The sequence below is a fragment of the Filobasidium floriforme genome, assembly GCF_021052385.1.
Source record: "Filobasidium floriforme strain CBS 6241 chromosome Unknown HD553scaffold_11, whole genome shotgun sequence".
NCBI classification, from domain to species: Eukaryota; Fungi; Basidiomycota; class Tremellomycetes; order Filobasidiales; family Filobasidiaceae; genus Filobasidium; species Filobasidium floriforme.
This window is the reverse complement of record NW_025763632.1, coordinates 353,499-368,719: the sequence shown is the minus strand read 5'-3', so window position 1 is coordinate 368,719 and position 15,221 is coordinate 353,499. Positions and strand designations below refer to the sequence as shown.

Sequence of the window (15,221 nt, the reverse complement as noted above, 5' to 3'; positions counted from 1 at the left end):
GGTTTCGCTTGATCGGGCCGAACATGATCAGACGGTGTAGGAACGTGCTGCTGGATGTATGTTTCACACAGTCAGGATCTGAGCAAGGTGCGTCAAGGTGATGGTTTCGCCTCGAACATACCTCTCGGCTATCCTTGACAGCCGCCATCTCTTGCAGAGTCGCTTTCAATCGGCGGTTTAGATCTTCCACCTCTTGCTTGTGCTCAACCTCCTTTCTCGCCATGGATCTGAGCAAGGGCAGAAGTGTTGTCATTAGGCGACAGTCAGATCAGCTCCGGTCGCATATTGAGACTTGCCGCATAAGGGTATCGAGTCGATCGATACGGTCGATTTCACCAGCTTCGTCGTGGGTAGAGTCCCCATTTTTTTGTTCTTTCAGTATCGTAAAGTGGCGTGTTGTTGTAGGCGTTAATAGTGGATCGACGTGATGCTGGTCATTAGGTGTGAGAGGTAGACTGTTTTGGAATGCTGTTGAACTCGGCGACGACAACCCGTGCACAAGTTCTGGTCTTCCAGGAGGATTATGATACATGTTGAATTGGCCGGCGTTTTCAAAGCGAGGAGAGGTGCCGGACATTGATCGCATGGCATTTTCCAGAACCCTGATCTCGTCGTCTCGACGTCGTAAAACCTCTTGCAGCTGTTTAATTTCTGCTTCGAGAGAGACGGTCGAGCGAGACGGCAGGTTCTGGCGACTATTGCCAAGAGGCGACAAAAGGCTGGTACCACTGCCGAAGGAGGATCGCGACAATCGCGGCAATGATAGCTCCTGCGACAATGACACTGGCCTGTAGCGGTGGGAGTTGAATTGAGCGAAGTTTCACCTCAGGTGCCGTCCTACTATCGCTTACCTTGCGTCCCCCATACGATCGCCCCTCCCGCGTTGAAAATCCGTCTTGTCAGGTTTGACGACCAGCTCGTTACCCACCGATCTTGTCCGTCGGGCACGCTCGGGCGAGGCGGAAACGGCAGAAGCGATGCTGCTCGCACTAGCGGTCCGAGAGATGGGCATCGAAGACGGTGAAACATCTTTCCCGCTGTCTGAAGAATCCCTGTTGGCCTCTTCTGCCTCGACCACCTGGCTGGTAAGCTCGGTAATCTTCTCCAAGGCCTCCTTGTATCGATCGCTGATCGCCGACAGTTTTGCCAAGGTCTGGGCGTGCTTTTCTTGCAATTCGACGACCTCTGGATTCAGGACAGTGTACCCCGCCTGGTTGCTATCTAAGCTGTGCTGTGCGGCAACAGGCGTTGTCGGTGATCCGGGCACATTCCCGGGCGAATCCTCCTCCGAAGTGTCATTGACTTGGCTGACTGACAGCGGCCGTTGCGCTTTTGATGCGATGATACTGGAACCATCCGCAACGGCCTTGGGTACCTGGTCGACGCGGGATTGCAGGACAGCCAACTGACGCGTCTGCTCATCCGTCTGCCGACGCAGAAGGTCCCGTTCTTCCCCAAGAGTCTGCTTAGAGAAGAGACTATCTTCGAGATCCCGCTCAAGGTTGGCTAGTTTGACATTCTTCTCTTCCAATTCTTTCAGAAGTAGTTGATTATCTTCGGTGGTATCGACGAGTTTGATGCGCTCTTGTAACTCGAGGTGACTGTCTTCTTTTCGCTTGAGTTCCGCCTCTAGTCGTTCCAGCTTGCGATTGAAGTCTTTGATGTCCGATTCAGATTGCGACATCGCAGACTCCATCGTAGCGATGTACTCTGCCGCGTTCTTGGATTGCGATCGCTCCATCGACAATTCAGCGCGGAGTTCTGACAGAGTCCGCTGATGAGCAACATCCAGGTCCTCGAAAGATCGGAGCTTTTCTTCGAGATCATTAATATAATCCTGTACCCACCGAATGTATCAGCTAGGGTAAGAAGTGGACAGAGCGAACAACCCACATCGAATGTCTTTTCCTTGTCCTTAAGGCGGTTGAGTCTACCAACAAGATCTGCAACATACGTGTCCTGTCGCGACATGCGGTGTTCACGCTGAGCGGCGATCTCTTCCGCCTCGGCAGCCCGTTCCTCGCTCAGCTCCTGTTGACCAGGCAGCCCTCAGTACAATCGCCTTCCGAGCGATGAAGCGACAGTCTGGGCTCACCAATGACGCCAGGGCCGCCTGGAGCTTACCCTCCAAGGCTTGTATTAGACGCTCATACTCCTCGACGATCGGCTCCACCAGTTGGGAAAAGGCGTTCACATCGTCCGGGTTGAAGCTGCCGGATCGCTTGGTCGTCTCGAGATCGGTAACCAGCCTGGCGACCTGGAGAGACTTCGCTTGAAGATCGTCCTTGAGCTGTTGCGAATGGTATTCAACCAGTGTAGGTAGAATTCGGTACAACGGCTCATACTCACATCATCATGCTCCGTCTCTAGTTCTTGCAGCCTGGCACGGCACTCCCTCAGCTCAGCCTCGACTTCTTCTGAGACCGTCGTTGGCGTCCCACTCCTTTCGCCCGACCCGGCCATAGCCTTCAACCGCAAGACCTCTGCCCTAAGCTTGACCACGGTCCCTTGGAGGTGCTCCACGTCGTCCCACCCAACCTCCAGCTCGTTGACTTCGGCCCGATTCTTAATCAGCCGAGCGCGTGCGCCGTACTTGAGAGTGCTGAGCGTCTCGTTGAGGTTGTACTCGATGGCGGAAACACAAGCGATCATCACCGTGAACGCGTTCCCTCCAAGAGAGTCTTGCAACAGCCTGGTCAACTTCGAGTCCCGGTAAGGGATGTGCAAGCTCTTGTTCTTGTTCGGGTCGGCAAGGGCGGAGATGACGTTTCCGAGTGCCAACAGCCCGGCATTGATAGAAATTCCTTCCTTCATTCGATCGCCCCCGGCCCCTGTACGCTTCAGCCGTTCACTCCCGGCGAGATCGACAAAGTGGAACTTGCTGCTCGTCTCGACCCAAGACGCTTCGTCATCATGAAGCGATGTACTCGGAGTGATCCGCCCGGATCCGTTCATCCCTCTTCCTGCGAACATCGAAGTACGATTGGGCGTACGGATCCCTGAAGGTGTAGGCGAGCGCATGGAGCTAGGGGGTCCGTTGGGTGTCGACATTGGTCGGCCTTTCCCTCCTGGAGTGCCATTACCATCTCCAGTCCTTCTCGTCTGTACTAGAGTTAGACTGAAGATGGCGTGCGAACGACTGGATTCCTTGTTCATCCCAGTCTCTCCTGTCCTTCGTTTTGCAGACCCCTCTCGCAAGTATCTCAAGACATCGCTGGTCGTTTTCACTGAGATTTCGTGAAGTCCGGACCAGAGGATTCGACCTTTGTCCTCTCGGATGATGATCGGCGGGGATTGCGCTTGAGGCAAGTTCGATAGCAGGTCGATCAGTTCCTGAGCAATCGAGAATGTGATTCCATTCCGGGTCAGTGGGAAGACTCGACCTGAATTTGTGTTGCATCGTATACGCACCTCGTTGTAGAGCTCTAGAAAGCTCAACCGGCAATCCCAGCTGGCACCCGAGCCAGACTCTCGGCGCTTGGCCTCGGCTCGCTTGAAGATCTCGCTCATAGCTCTGGGGATCATCCCGGTGCGATCGTTCGAGTCGGGTTCGATATCCCCTGAGGGGTGATAATCGTCGTCGATCCCGGTTGTTCCCATGGTATATGATTTGCCTAGAGGGTGAGGCGAGGTATTGTCAGCTCAAGTTTCGCGGTGCACCAATGTCGCGGGCTCCTTGGTCTCACCAGAAGAGGTCTGTCCGTAACTGCGAGACGACGAGGCCGCACACTTCAGATCGGTGACGATGTGAGGAGACGCTGGAAACCCCTACGACAACTCACGCGAGTACGGTAACGTTCAATCCCGAGATGAACTTGTCCACCGCCGTCTTTCCCGCACTCTCGAATACCTCGCTCTGCAAGCTATCCTCTCCCAAGACCCGATCATACCGAAAGCTCGTCTGCTTGCCCTTGTTTCCCGCAGCAGGTGCAGACGGTTGAGCCGGCTTGTTCGGCTCGTTGGAGAGGTTGATGAGGACCTCGTTAGTTGGGTTGGTAGGTGATGGCTGGAGGACGGTCCGGGTGAATCTAGCGGGAATGTTCTGATCTGGTTGCTGGGACGGTCTGATCCGCAGGACTGACGAGAGATGGCAGCGGACGATCAGATACAGCAAGGAGTTCAGAAGGAGGACGTTGCACTCACCGACTTGGACGTTTGCCGATTCGCCATCTGGTTTCTTCAGCATTTCCCGAGAAGGAGCTCTCCGTAAAGGCGTCGAGGCGGGTCGCTTGACCGTGTCCACGGAAGAACCTGGTCTTGCATTGTCCGTACTCCCCAAGGGCATCACTGGGGACTGTGTGTTTCTGTTCGACAACATGCTGACGCTCGTTCTATGTGAGAGCCTGGTGGGAATACCGGACGATGACGAGCTGGGTGATGTAGGGATCCGACTGGGTGAGGTGGTTACGGGGGCCATTGAATGGCGACGGCCTGATTGAGCCATGGTGGCCCGGGGCGAGTGATCGCTGTGACTCTTATCTATGTAGGTTGACGACCTTTCCAGTTGCCACTCGCGTCACTCGGAGGGATCAACGAGTTCGTTGATGATTTCAATTCTTGTTGATCGATCAGGAGATCAGGAGGTTCGTCGTCGGCGAAACTCGAGAGGATGTCCGATGTTGCGATGTTGTCGACCTCGCTGTTTCCTGCCTGCAATTGCGCACTTGATGGCTGATGATCAGATAATCAGATGATGGATCCACCTCCCTCTCGCTCATCCAGCCCCACTTCGGGGTCCTTTCCCCTATTGTCGCCCGTGGCCTGATGATCGATCCGATCAGATGAAACGCAAGATTATGATCAAGGGGCAAGGGGTCGACCTGTCTTTCGACCGTCTTTCTTTTCCCCATCGGGAAAAGAGTTCAGCCTGCCATCGCCTACGTGCTACGTGAGAATTTGCGGTCCGTGGCAGAGGTTCTAGCTCTGGCTGATGGAAGCTCACAGAACCTAGATGATCATTCCCACATGCTTCGACCTGAACGATCTCCTTCCTTTTCATCTGCTCCGCGTCCTCAGACCCTCTGTTGATTTTGTCGGCGGGAACCACGAGGAGCGTCGATCGCCGGAACAGCACTACGCCGAAGCCTGTTAAACTGTCGGGGCCCTAGGCTTCGTGGGATCCGAACCACTTTGGACAGAGTGAGAGCGTATAGCATACGACCTAGAGATATCAACCGCAACAACCCGAATTCTGCCGGTACGAACCGAGCCGATGCACAGCAAGCGGAAGAAGAGAGAGCTCGAGAGAGGAAGACAGGCGGTGACGTTTGCATAGGATGGTGTACAACGATATGGGTATGTTCGATGAGCACCCCACAGAGCTCTCATGGCCCGGTGGAGCGAGTACAACTGTTAAACTACTTCAAAGCCGTGTATGGTTGATCGTTAAATAGGTCGTTAAGGTTGAGAACCCAAAATCCCAAAAAGAGAGAACCGCATAACATGGTATCCAGCCTCATTTACTTCTTCTCCATCTCGGCCGCATTGAGCAACATCTCCAATCCATTGGTCATCCGACCGCCGGACGAACTCCTACTCCTCCCGCTGACGACTGACGATGGGGAAGAAGATTTCCTCGACCCGTACCCCGTAGCAGCTTCCACGTCGGACAAGGTAGTAGATCGGACCCGCTTGCTTCGTTCCGACCTGTCGTCATCGTCCTCGGACAGTCGACGTTTCAGACTCAGGGGAGTGAATGTCGGGCTAGATTTGAAATGGGTAGGGAAAGACTTGGGCGAGATGGGAGCGAGTCGGAGTTGAGCGAGGTCTTGCTCAGAGTGTCGGGTGATCGGGGGAAGGGTCAAAGAGACCGGCGACATGGAAGCGGACAGCTCTACCCTCGACCCGGATCCGGAAGACGAAGTGCTGTCGTGTCTCCTCATGTTGGCGGCCTCACGGGCGGTGGGCATGGCGTATGGTGGGGATTGGGGAGCGGGGTATAGTTTGTGAGACGGAATGTGAGGAGGGGTGAGATACCCCTGCGCTCGAGGAGAAGGCGGCGTGGGAACCATGCCGAGACGTTGGGCGTGCATTTGTAGCAGGTGAATCCGGATCTCCAAGGTCTTTGCCAGTCGCTGTGGACGGTAGCAGTCGGTCAGACTAGGCTACAGAAACGGTTCAGGATGGATGCGAGGCTTACATCTTCTTCAGCTTGCTTTGCGCTGAGGATGGCTAACAGGGTCTTTGCGTCACCGTTGCCGTCCTTGGAGAACGACTTCATGATCTCGGCAAACGAAGGAGGCGGGGCCGGCTGAACGATATATATTTGGATCAGCATACGAGGACACATACTTTTCTGTCGGGACACGGTTCCCGGACTTACCAACTCCTCGTCCAGGATCTGTGCAAAACTCATGGAACCGCCTTTGTGCATCTTCAGGGACATGATTCAGAGCGGAGATACGGGTCAAATGTCCCCGGCTGGCTTGTCGATACGTCGTAGATGTGGAATGCTGGAGTCGAGCTGACTTGAACGAGCTTGAAGATTGCTTTGAAATGGGAAGAATGCGCGTTCGAAGTCTGCGGGGGCGAGGACATCCCGAGTGATCGAGACTCGCCCCACCCCCCTCTACCCCTTGCCTCTATATACGAGGACCAGGTCGACGTGGTGAAAGGCATGAAAGGTGCGAGGCCAGCAGCAAAGTGTACAAGTGTTCTATCCTTGGCCATAAGCAAAAGTTGGTCTTGGCATGAGGCACAAACGCACAGGGCCGATCGGCCCAAGACTGGGTCGCGTGCGGGAGCGGATCAACGGGGCAGACGACGAAAGGAAGACAATCGAACGTGTCAGAACTCCCAAGCAATCAACAACCTCGAACAACGCCCGGGCTAGTTCGGGGGTTTAGAGGTGCTTCAAAAACGCTTGTGGAATAGCTGCGATGTCCCGACTAGATGCATTCGTGCACCTGACGTCGTCGTTTGGCAATGCTTATGCCCAATGATTTAAGTCGATTTAAATCGAGTCGCTGCGTCTAGCGCTTCGAGACGGTTGCGGGCGAAAAATCCGATTTAAGCCAAGTGAAAACAAGGGTTTCTTCAGCGTAGAACGCGACTTGGCTCGCACTTGTTGTCGACTCGATTTAAATCTAATTTAGGCTGATTTAACTCGCTTATATAGCTCCCGCGCCCGTAGGGCGCCGCCCCTGGTGAAATTAGTCATGAATTACCTGTAATTCTAAGCGCAGAACGCCCTTACTCGAACACGATTATTGCTTCGAATTTGAAACGATTTTGATGTTTCACCCTAGCCAGATTGCTTCTAGCTGTCTCGAATCTTGCATACACCATCTCTAGACCTAGATGAATGACATACTCAGAGTTGAAAGCGTTTGAAACAGTTGTCAAGAACCTATTCAAGTGCGATAGTTGTTCATACGTGTTGGGTGCAATTATGTGCGTTTTCAGTGAAAATTGGGTTCGAAATGATGTAACTTCTCGACAGATAGTAAGATCGTTCTGAGCTCATAGTATGTTGATTCTGTCGGTGTAATAAGATCATATTTCATTCAAGAGCCCTCTAGTACAGATACAACAAGCCTAAGCAGTGAATTATAAGTTTATCGATCGAAATCGACCTCTTCTCCGTTCTCGAATACCGTGATGAAGTCGGTATCGGCGTACTTCACCGGAAGACCTTGTAGGGCCTCCTCTAGCTCCTCTAGGTGGATCTCGAGCTCCCCAGCCATCTCGACAACACCGTTGATCGTCGTTCCCGTGATCCGAACCTGGTCGTTCTTGACGTGCTTCTGGATCTTTTGAAGCAGGTCTTTTAGCTGCTCCGCAAGTCCCGTCGGCACGTCCTCTGCTAAGGAGGCCCTGACCCTAACGAGGTCTCCGTTTTGGACCTCAAGCGAACACTTCTCACCGACGAGAGCACATTGAGCGCATCGACCGGTCGGTGAAATCTGCTTGCATTTCAGGATGATACCGGGAACATCATCCGATATCTTCCTCTTGCTTCGCAGAGGCAGCTGTAGGCATCCCTTGCAACGATGACGACCCTCAAAGACCTTCCCAGTAGTACTGAAGAAGATCTTCATCGCAGACTAGAAGACGAAAGAAGAAACATAAGCGAAAGTCGATCAGTATTCTTCGGTGAAAATGTCTCGGATTTCACTTGCGAACTTGAATACTCACCTCCATGTGCGCCGACGCCTTCCGTTCGACCTCACCCGTCTCCTCGTTCTTCTTCCCGGACTTTACCGGCTTCTGCTGCTGCCTCCAGTAGTCAAAGACCACCTGAGGCTTCCAGTATACCTTGGCTTTTCGATATCGCCAGAAATACTTCATCACCTCTGCCGACTCAGCTCGATCACGGTCGTACTCGAAGCTGGGGTCTTCGGCAGCAGCAGCAGCTTCCTCCGGGTCTTCCAACTCATCCTCGTCATCGTCCGGGGGAGGGGAGGAGCTGTGAGACATAGAGATAGAGATATATAAGAGATATATAAGTCAATGTTCTCGGTGAAATTGTCTCCTCTTTCACTCACGTCTTCCTCTTCTTCTCCGACCTCGTCTTCGTCTTCTTCGACTTCGACTTCCCTTCCTCCTCGACATACTCGTCCACCGAGTCGTCAGAGCCCGAGTCTGTGTCCTCCCGAGCTCTCTTCTTCTTTCCCTGCTCCTCCCAGCGCTCAGCCTCCGCGTTCTCGCGATCAGCCTTCTCGCGAGCCTCGCGAGCCTCTTCTCGAGCGGCCAACCTCTTGCTTTGCCGAGCAGCAGCAGCCTCTTTACCTCCCCACTGCTTAGGCTTGGGCTTAGAGGAGGATGAGGCGGTCTATGAGCAGTTTATAGGCTTGTAAGTCGTTTATTTGGGTGAAAGAAGGTCACGTTTCGACGTACGGCGTTTTGAGAACTTTGGGCGTCGGACATGGCTTCAAACGGGAGTAAAAGAACGAGGTGAAACGTGTAAGGGGTAAGGGAGGTCTAGAGCAACAGTACGAGGTGTTTTGAAGTGTCTAGTATTGATAATAAGACTTAGAACGATATCGACGTAGTTGATGTAGATGAAGGTTCTTGGGTGAAATCGGTCGACTAGACGTTCTTGAAAAACGACGATCATCTGGTGAAATTCGCTTATTGTTCATCGACCGTTTTTGTGTTTTTTGACGATTTCGCTTCTCGAGCTAAAAAACGAGTCGTTCCTACTAGAATTCACTCTAGATCAAACACGTAGCTTTAGACACACAGTAAATAGCTGTACAGGGTGAAACAGAACAGGATTTCGGGGTATAAACTAGTAAACACGAACAACAGGCTATAACATTCGAAAAAAGGTGAAAAATCGACAAAACGGAGTTCAAGTTCAGTTCTGTTCGCTGTGATCGCTTCGCTTGCGACTAATACGAGCAGTGATCTGCCCCGACGCCTTGAGTTCGTCTCTGACCGCTTTAAGAACCGCAGTGACCGTCTTCTGAGGATAACGAGCCTGGAATCGTTGCCAACCAGCTTCGGTGAAATCCATTGCTCCTTCATTGAGCGAAGAGTATGCTGACCCCAAACGGGATCGCTGGACGTAAACGTTCTGCGTAGCGAGCTCGTCCTTGGTCTTCCCTTTCGTACACCATTCGTTTGGCCAATCCTGCAGTGCGTACGGGTGATGGGGATGGAATCCTCCTAAGAACCACTGCATTACAGCCTCCTTGACATCCGCAGGTGCGGGGATTTCGGGTTTGTCTCTTTCGATGATCTCCCCGCTGCGTCGTAGCCTCAACACAGGTCCAGTGAAGGTTGTGGTGTTTGCAGTGACTACCCTCGTATACGGTGCACACTGTAGCATGGCGTCGACCCTCCTTTCGGACGTCTCGAGTCGTCCAGTGAATGACGAAAAGACCGAAGAATTCACTGAAGAACTCCCGTTTGATGCGGCCGGTATCATCGATGTCGATGTCGATGTTGATGCCACAGGATTGGTCTCAAACGGTTGTGCGAGACCACGAGCCTCCAGCATGTCATTGAAACCCTTTAGAATCTGTTTCGTAATATCGTTTTTGTCGTCTTCCGTCTGATATGTGTTCTGATGATCAGCCAGGTGAAAGGCGATAGGGATTTCACTCGGGATCTGAACTCACCATCGAATTGGGTCCCTGCGTCTGTGTAACGATACGATCTCTGCACAACTCCTTCAGGCTATCGATCTCACGTACGAGGTCCCTATGCATCGACTTCTGCTCTTGTCGGACGGCCAGAATGTCTCCCGATTTCGCTGGGTACAAATCACCCGGTGCTGCTTGATTGACAGTTTTGTTTGGGTTCTTTTGAGGGTGGTGCATGTCCCCGTAGGTCCTCTCGACCTTGAGAAGGTTCTCTAGAAGGTACCGTGCCATCGTACCGACCTGGTCGATGAAGTCGATCGAGCGTACACAGATGAAGGAGGTGGCGAATGAAAATGTCAGGATATTCACTGTGGACTTGTCCTTACTGTTTACGTTCGCTAAGACTTACAGACTCGCCCTCGACCCAACCACCCCACCAGGTAAGGCTTGTAAACGACCACCGACCCGCAGGATCGAAGCTGAAACGCCACTGTGCTGCTCCTCGTCTGAAACAGTGCCCAGTGAAGTTACCGTTCGGATACGCCGCCGCGAGGCCGGATTGATCTAATATACGGTCCCAAATGACCTGCCACGAGCTCGCTGGCATCCTCTTGGTGAAATCTACATTCCCTCGAGGTGTAATAACAGGGAACAAGTAGTATTCGGGCGCTAAGTCGAGGTGGGTGATTTTTCGAAGGTGATTTGCCCAGTTCTGAAGGTGAGTCCAGCAGTACGCAGGGAGCTCGTCGGGATTGTGAGGAGGGTGCACCTGATACGTTTGCCCTGTTGATGTATTTACAGAACAAACAAATAACAAGAGAAGCAAAGATAGTCATAAGTTTCGCAATCGGAGGACTCCCGGTGAAAGAGGGAGCATTTTCACTCACCCTTGCGCGGATCGTGCTGATTCGTCTTTCGCCACATCAGATGAATCATAGTAATCCTCTCGCCTGGATAGGCAGGGCTGTATCCATTCTCCTCGATAGCCTTGACCTGGAGACTGAGGATCTCATCCATTCGACAGAACAGGAACCACGTTGTCGTCATGTACGCAAGTGCGAACAGCCATTCGGTCCGAGTCTTCGGATCCGTTTCTATGTCCAACTGCGAGTTCACCCACTTGACGAGGTGGAGCAGATCGGGAAGGTGGAGAGGGAGAGACTATAAGGAATGATCGACAGCCAGAAATGTATAAGCACACGCAAGGTGAAAAGGACACCTCTTTCAGTAACCATGCGACCGACCTGATCACTAGCCATGCTTCGACCATCCCGGTTCTTGATCGACTTCATGAGGTCCTGTACGAGACCATCGAAGATAGGGTTCCCTTCCCACTGACCATCTGGCCTCTGTTGCCAGGTTTCTCCCTATGAAGACATACGATAGTATATCAGGTCGATGGCCACGACCGGGTGAAGATAGATGAGGTTTCACTCACGTAACAACGATTTCCGAACGTCGTTCGGAAGTGTGCTTTGAGGGCAGCCTTGATACCATCACACGTATCTTTGCTCAGAGGCTTCGTACCATTCTTCCCTGACACTCCATGAGCGATGTAGAGTTGTACACAGGTCGCAGATCGATCGCTAAGTTCATCGAGCGCTCCGGTAAGATCCGGTTCGGATTCTGCTCGATTCGCGTTCCATTCGTCTAGCCACTCCCGACACCTCCTCATGTACCCTGCGTATGTTCGCTGGGTACGGGGGGCCCTTAGATGACCATCTATAATGGCCTGAGAGGCCTGAGCCGCCGTTGAGGGGTCTACACCCTCGTTATGTCGAATACGTCGTTGTTGGGGACCTTTACGGGCTGATTTAGCAGCCGTAATCTCCTTCCGAGTGGATGCCCTCTTGGTAGGTGCTTTAGAAGTGGTCTTGTTGGCTATATCTTGCGAATTGGGAGCTATAGGCTGGCCTTCGACCGAGTTGTCGTATCCCAAATTGCCGGCTGAAAGGTTCGCCAATTGCACTATAGAGGCAAGGTCGGCCTCGTACTCATCTTCGGGGCGGCTATTACTAGGTCCAGCTCCAGATGAGTCGTTCCCATGACTGTACGAGTGGTAGGAGGTGTATACTGAGGTCTCTGGTGAAATATAGGAGGGTACAGGCTCGTAGTTCGGTGCGAAAGGGAGGTCCGGAGCGAGCGGAACGAAGGTGCGTGGTTGATGGTGATTTGTCACCAACGGTGCGTTGTTAAAGGTCCTAGTGGTGTTCAGGGGGGTTCTACTAGTCATTGTGAAGCTGTCTGATGTGTAAAAGGTAGTATTACAGCTATCGTGTCGATATCGTACATCGATACATCGATCGACTTGTGGAGGTCGACTTCATCAACACTGCAATAATTAACGATTTCACCGTACAATTGACACGTCACTATAGTAGGACTGATAACGCGCGATTTAAGTGAATTTAAACGGGAATTCACCGAGATTTAAATTGAGTCAGGTTATGACCAGCTTGTCGATCATCGTTGCGCCCGCCATATCAGATCCGAAGCGAGAGCCCCCCCCCCCCCCCCCCCCCCGCGAAAGCGGACTACTCGGCGGGACATTGGTACGAGGCTGTCCGTGTCAAAACCTTCTCGCTGCGTTTTGTATGCGTCAGATCGACCTTCATCCGGCCACCGTTTTAGACCGAGCCTTTTTTAGCATGGGGAAGGGCACGGGCGACGCGTATGCCTGCGGCATTTCGGAGGGATCTCCGCGCCTCCCTGCGGACTCGTTTGCAAGTCTCGAGGGGTACCAATTCGCACTGCTGGCAATGATGCTCTTTCGCCGTCATCGGGGGACGTCGAGAGATGTCTCACTCGCTGCCTAGATGAGTGGTCGATGCCTGAGCAGCTTTGTCGCACATCGTTGTCGCCCGCGAAGATCGCTCTCGGCTGCGGAATGATACCGAGGTTCCACGGATGCGCGCGCTTATCGATGGCCGGCTTCCAAGGAGTCGAATTTGGATCTCGCTTGGACGCCTGCGATAAGACAACCCGAAACGTTTGGCCGATTATCGATTATGTCATCGTCGGTCCTCCTGATGACGGATTTCTAGCTCCGCCGGGACATTTGGGTACCAAGCGCAGGTTGACCACAGAACGCACTTCGTCGTCTGGCTTATTTCGAAGTTTTTCCCAGGTGAGATCGATCCGTCCGCCGCTCAGGTGCATTTCGAACCAAACATTCGAAAGACTGGTCGAGGGCCTTGCGGGATGATGCAGTATAAGCGCTTCAACTTTCGGGATTTATGAGAGTGGCGATTGGCCTGCAACAAGGGTATCAGCCTAGGATTGGGCACGGAAATGAGATACATCTGGGATTGCGGTTCGATATGCTGAGCACGTACCGAAGCAAGTATAAAGGCTTGGCCTAAGGGGAACCGTCTCCTTTCCGTTGCTTGTTGATCTCCGAACTACGCCTAGGCTTCTCGTGACCATGATGTATCTTGTCCCCGTCAACCTACTGGCCCGATCTTGTTGAGAACATCGAAACCTGAAGACGGACCTCACGACCCAGAGTTCATGATCGGGGTACTTATCCAGGTCCTCCGAACGAAAGGAGCATGTCTGATGGAAACTCTTGTAACAGATCGGCGTGCATTGGGTTGACGACAGTCGAAGGTCCACGGCGGGAGGGAAGAATGCATTTGCCTATTGAGCCTGCTCGAATTCTCCTGTGAGGCTTATGTGCCAGGCTCATGATTGCTCGTGGAGCAGACGAACGGAGGTGGTACGTTGGCCAACTATTTCCAGGCGATATTGTTGATGGGTGGTCAACCTGGATATCGAAAGGCGATCCATCGCCTTGACTTGGATCAGCCCGTGATGTCCATCCTACCTCTCAAACCAGTTCTCACCTTGTTTCGCATTCGTCGACGCAGTGGAACCGACTTCCTCAGGAGAAAGCATAGGTCGGGCGAGGACGCGCCTGCATGAGCAGTCGAAAGGGACATTCATGTCCACCGTTTGTTGCGGAGACTGTTCAGGTACTTGTCATTTCCTATTAGAGACTTTGATAAAACTTTCGAGGTTATCCTGTTGCGAAGCCGCTGCCTTGTATGGCGACGAAAAGAACTTTCGCGTTCTTGTACATGATCTGCTGAGCTGTCGACAACGTGAAGCACCGTGATTCCCGATTTCCGTCTCTTCTATAAGATAGACGGAAAACAACCCATAAGCGATAGATCCTTATGATGTCTGATCAGGAATACAGTATGGCGTACTTTACTGAAAAGGGTCTCTATGCCGGGAAGCTAGCTCTGAGGGGTCGGCGACGTACCGTATCATATTATTTGACGAAGACGAAGGTGACAGCGCAACAGAGGCTCTTGATCCATACTTCCCGTTTGAGGATGTGGTCACCTCAATTCCTTACGTGCTTTGGTTTCGAAAAAAATGATTGGATCATTTCGATCAACGATCAACAACCATTTCTCGATTTCTCGAAAACCCAGAACACCATCACTTCGCAACCGGAACCAAATCGAGAGATGACGGAATGACGCCAGGGATTCGCGTTTCAAGTTGAGTCAATTCTATGCTCTCATGACATCACCGATGACGAGCCTGTGAAGTCGACAGAGCCGATCCCTGATCGCTGAGGGTCATCATGGAATGGAAAGAAGGAATCTTGAATTCGGAGCCGGCGCCCTGCGCTTTCTCTTGACACTGCGTCCCGCTTACATCTCTGATCTCCGAGTTATCAAGCCGAGGGTCCTTTCGAGAAGACTACATCTATTCTTCTCTTCTGTAGTCTTCTCTTCTCTAGGTCTCTATACTTTCCGTTCGAAAATGAAATGTGGGATTTCTTCGGACGAAGACTCGCCTGATCGCCTGGACCCCATTCGAACAATACGAACCGCTTCGCTCCCGATCATCCGGGTCGACTCCGCTTGCGATCATACGCATATACCGCTAGGGGAGCCCCCGCCTGGAACCGGAAAGATGTCTCTATCACATCCTACATCTCAAGAGATGTTCGAGAGTATCGTCGAGGAGCATAATCGAGAATCGATCGCTGAGAGAAATTTTCTGGCATGGCAAGCTCGCAATCAGTTGCGGTAAGTGCTGATGTATCCGCAGATAAAAAATAGCGCCTCAACTCACGGCAGTATCCTTCGGCATGTAGGCCGAGATCTTCCCACCCCTTTCGAGAAGACGATGAGCGTCTCCGCCGAGCAGATTTCAGCAAGAAGTCTCCGG

General features: G+C 52.5%; 4 protein-coding genes across 4 annotated transcripts; all 4 read right to left on the bottom strand.

The window, feature by feature from the left end:
* On the bottom strand, nucleotides 1-4,610 carry HD553DRAFT_32256 (P-loop containing nucleoside triphosphate hydrolase protein). Its single transcript, XM_046181297.1, has 10 exons — nucleotides 4,144-4,610; nucleotides 3,783-4,077; nucleotides 3,687-3,706; nucleotides 3,412-3,614; nucleotides 2,350-3,333; nucleotides 2,096-2,290; nucleotides 1,894-2,031; nucleotides 852-1,837; nucleotides 122-788; nucleotides 1-50 (listed from the first exon to the last, which is right to left on the bottom strand). The coding sequence occupies exons 1-9, from the start codon at nucleotides 4,442-4,444 to the stop codon at nucleotides 269-271; spliced, it is 3,642 nt and encodes a 1,213-aa protein (XP_046036563.1). The 5' UTR covers nucleotides 4,445-4,610; the 3' UTR covers nucleotides 1-50; nucleotides 122-268.
* Nucleotides 4,611-5,194: 584 nt separating this feature from the next.
* Nucleotides 5,195-6,687, bottom strand: HD553DRAFT_350087 (uncharacterized protein). Its single transcript, XM_046183507.1, has 3 exons — nucleotides 6,323-6,687; nucleotides 6,140-6,250; nucleotides 5,195-6,074 (listed from the first exon to the last, which is right to left on the bottom strand). The coding sequence occupies exons 1-3, from the start codon at nucleotides 6,383-6,385 to the stop codon at nucleotides 5,460-5,462; spliced, it is 789 nt and encodes a 262-aa protein (XP_046036562.1). The 5' UTR covers nucleotides 6,386-6,687; the 3' UTR covers nucleotides 5,195-5,459.
* Nucleotides 6,688-7,556: 869 nt separating this feature from the next.
* On the bottom strand, nucleotides 7,557-8,868 carry HD553DRAFT_342171 (uncharacterized protein; the record flags this gene model as incomplete). The annotated part of the gene is made up of 4 exons (XM_046182721.1): nucleotides 7,557-8,045; nucleotides 8,137-8,407; nucleotides 8,487-8,773; nucleotides 8,839-8,868. 4 exons carry the CDS (start codon nucleotides 8,866-8,868, stop codon nucleotides 7,557-7,559), a joined length of 1,077 nt encoding a protein of 358 aa, XP_046036561.1.
* A 310-nt stretch (nucleotides 8,869-9,178) lies between these two features.
* HD553DRAFT_355586 (uncharacterized protein) lies at nucleotides 9,179-12,264 on the bottom strand (the record flags this gene model as incomplete). Its single annotated transcript, XM_046183826.1, has 6 exons — nucleotides 9,179-10,000; nucleotides 10,068-10,331; nucleotides 10,441-10,814; nucleotides 10,919-11,192; nucleotides 11,276-11,398; nucleotides 11,470-12,264. 6 exons carry the CDS (start codon nucleotides 12,262-12,264, stop codon nucleotides 9,302-9,304), a joined length of 2,529 nt encoding a protein of 842 aa, XP_046036560.1. The 3' UTR covers nucleotides 9,179-9,301.
* Nucleotides 12,265-15,221: the final 2,957 nt, after the last annotated feature.

Bases quoted from the DNA above. Each gene is read 5' to 3' on its own strand.
- HD553DRAFT_32256 (XM_046181297.1), bottom strand. From the start codon at position 4,444: ATGGCTCAATCAGGCCGTCGCCATTCAATGGCCCCCGTAACCACCTCA. The intron at 4,078-4,143 runs GTGAGTGCAACG...ATCTCTCGTCAG, and splicing joins ATCGGCAAACGTCCAAGTCG to TCCTGCGGATCAGACCGTCC. The intron at 3,334-3,411 runs GTGCGTATACGA...TCGATTGCTCAG, and splicing joins TTCTAGAGCTCTACAACGAG to GAACTGATCGACCTGCTATC.
- HD553DRAFT_350087 (XM_046183507.1), bottom strand. From the start codon at position 6,385: ATGTCCCTGAAGATGCACAAAGGCGGTTCCATGAGTTTTGCACAGATC. The intron at 6,251-6,322 runs GTAAGTCCGGGA...TATATCGTTCAG, and splicing joins AGATCCTGGACGAGGAGTTG to CCGGCCCCGCCTCCTTCGTT. The intron at 6,075-6,139 runs GTAAGCCTCGCA...TACCGTCCACAG, and splicing joins CAAAGCAAGCTGAAGAAGAT to CGACTGGCAAAGACCTTGGA.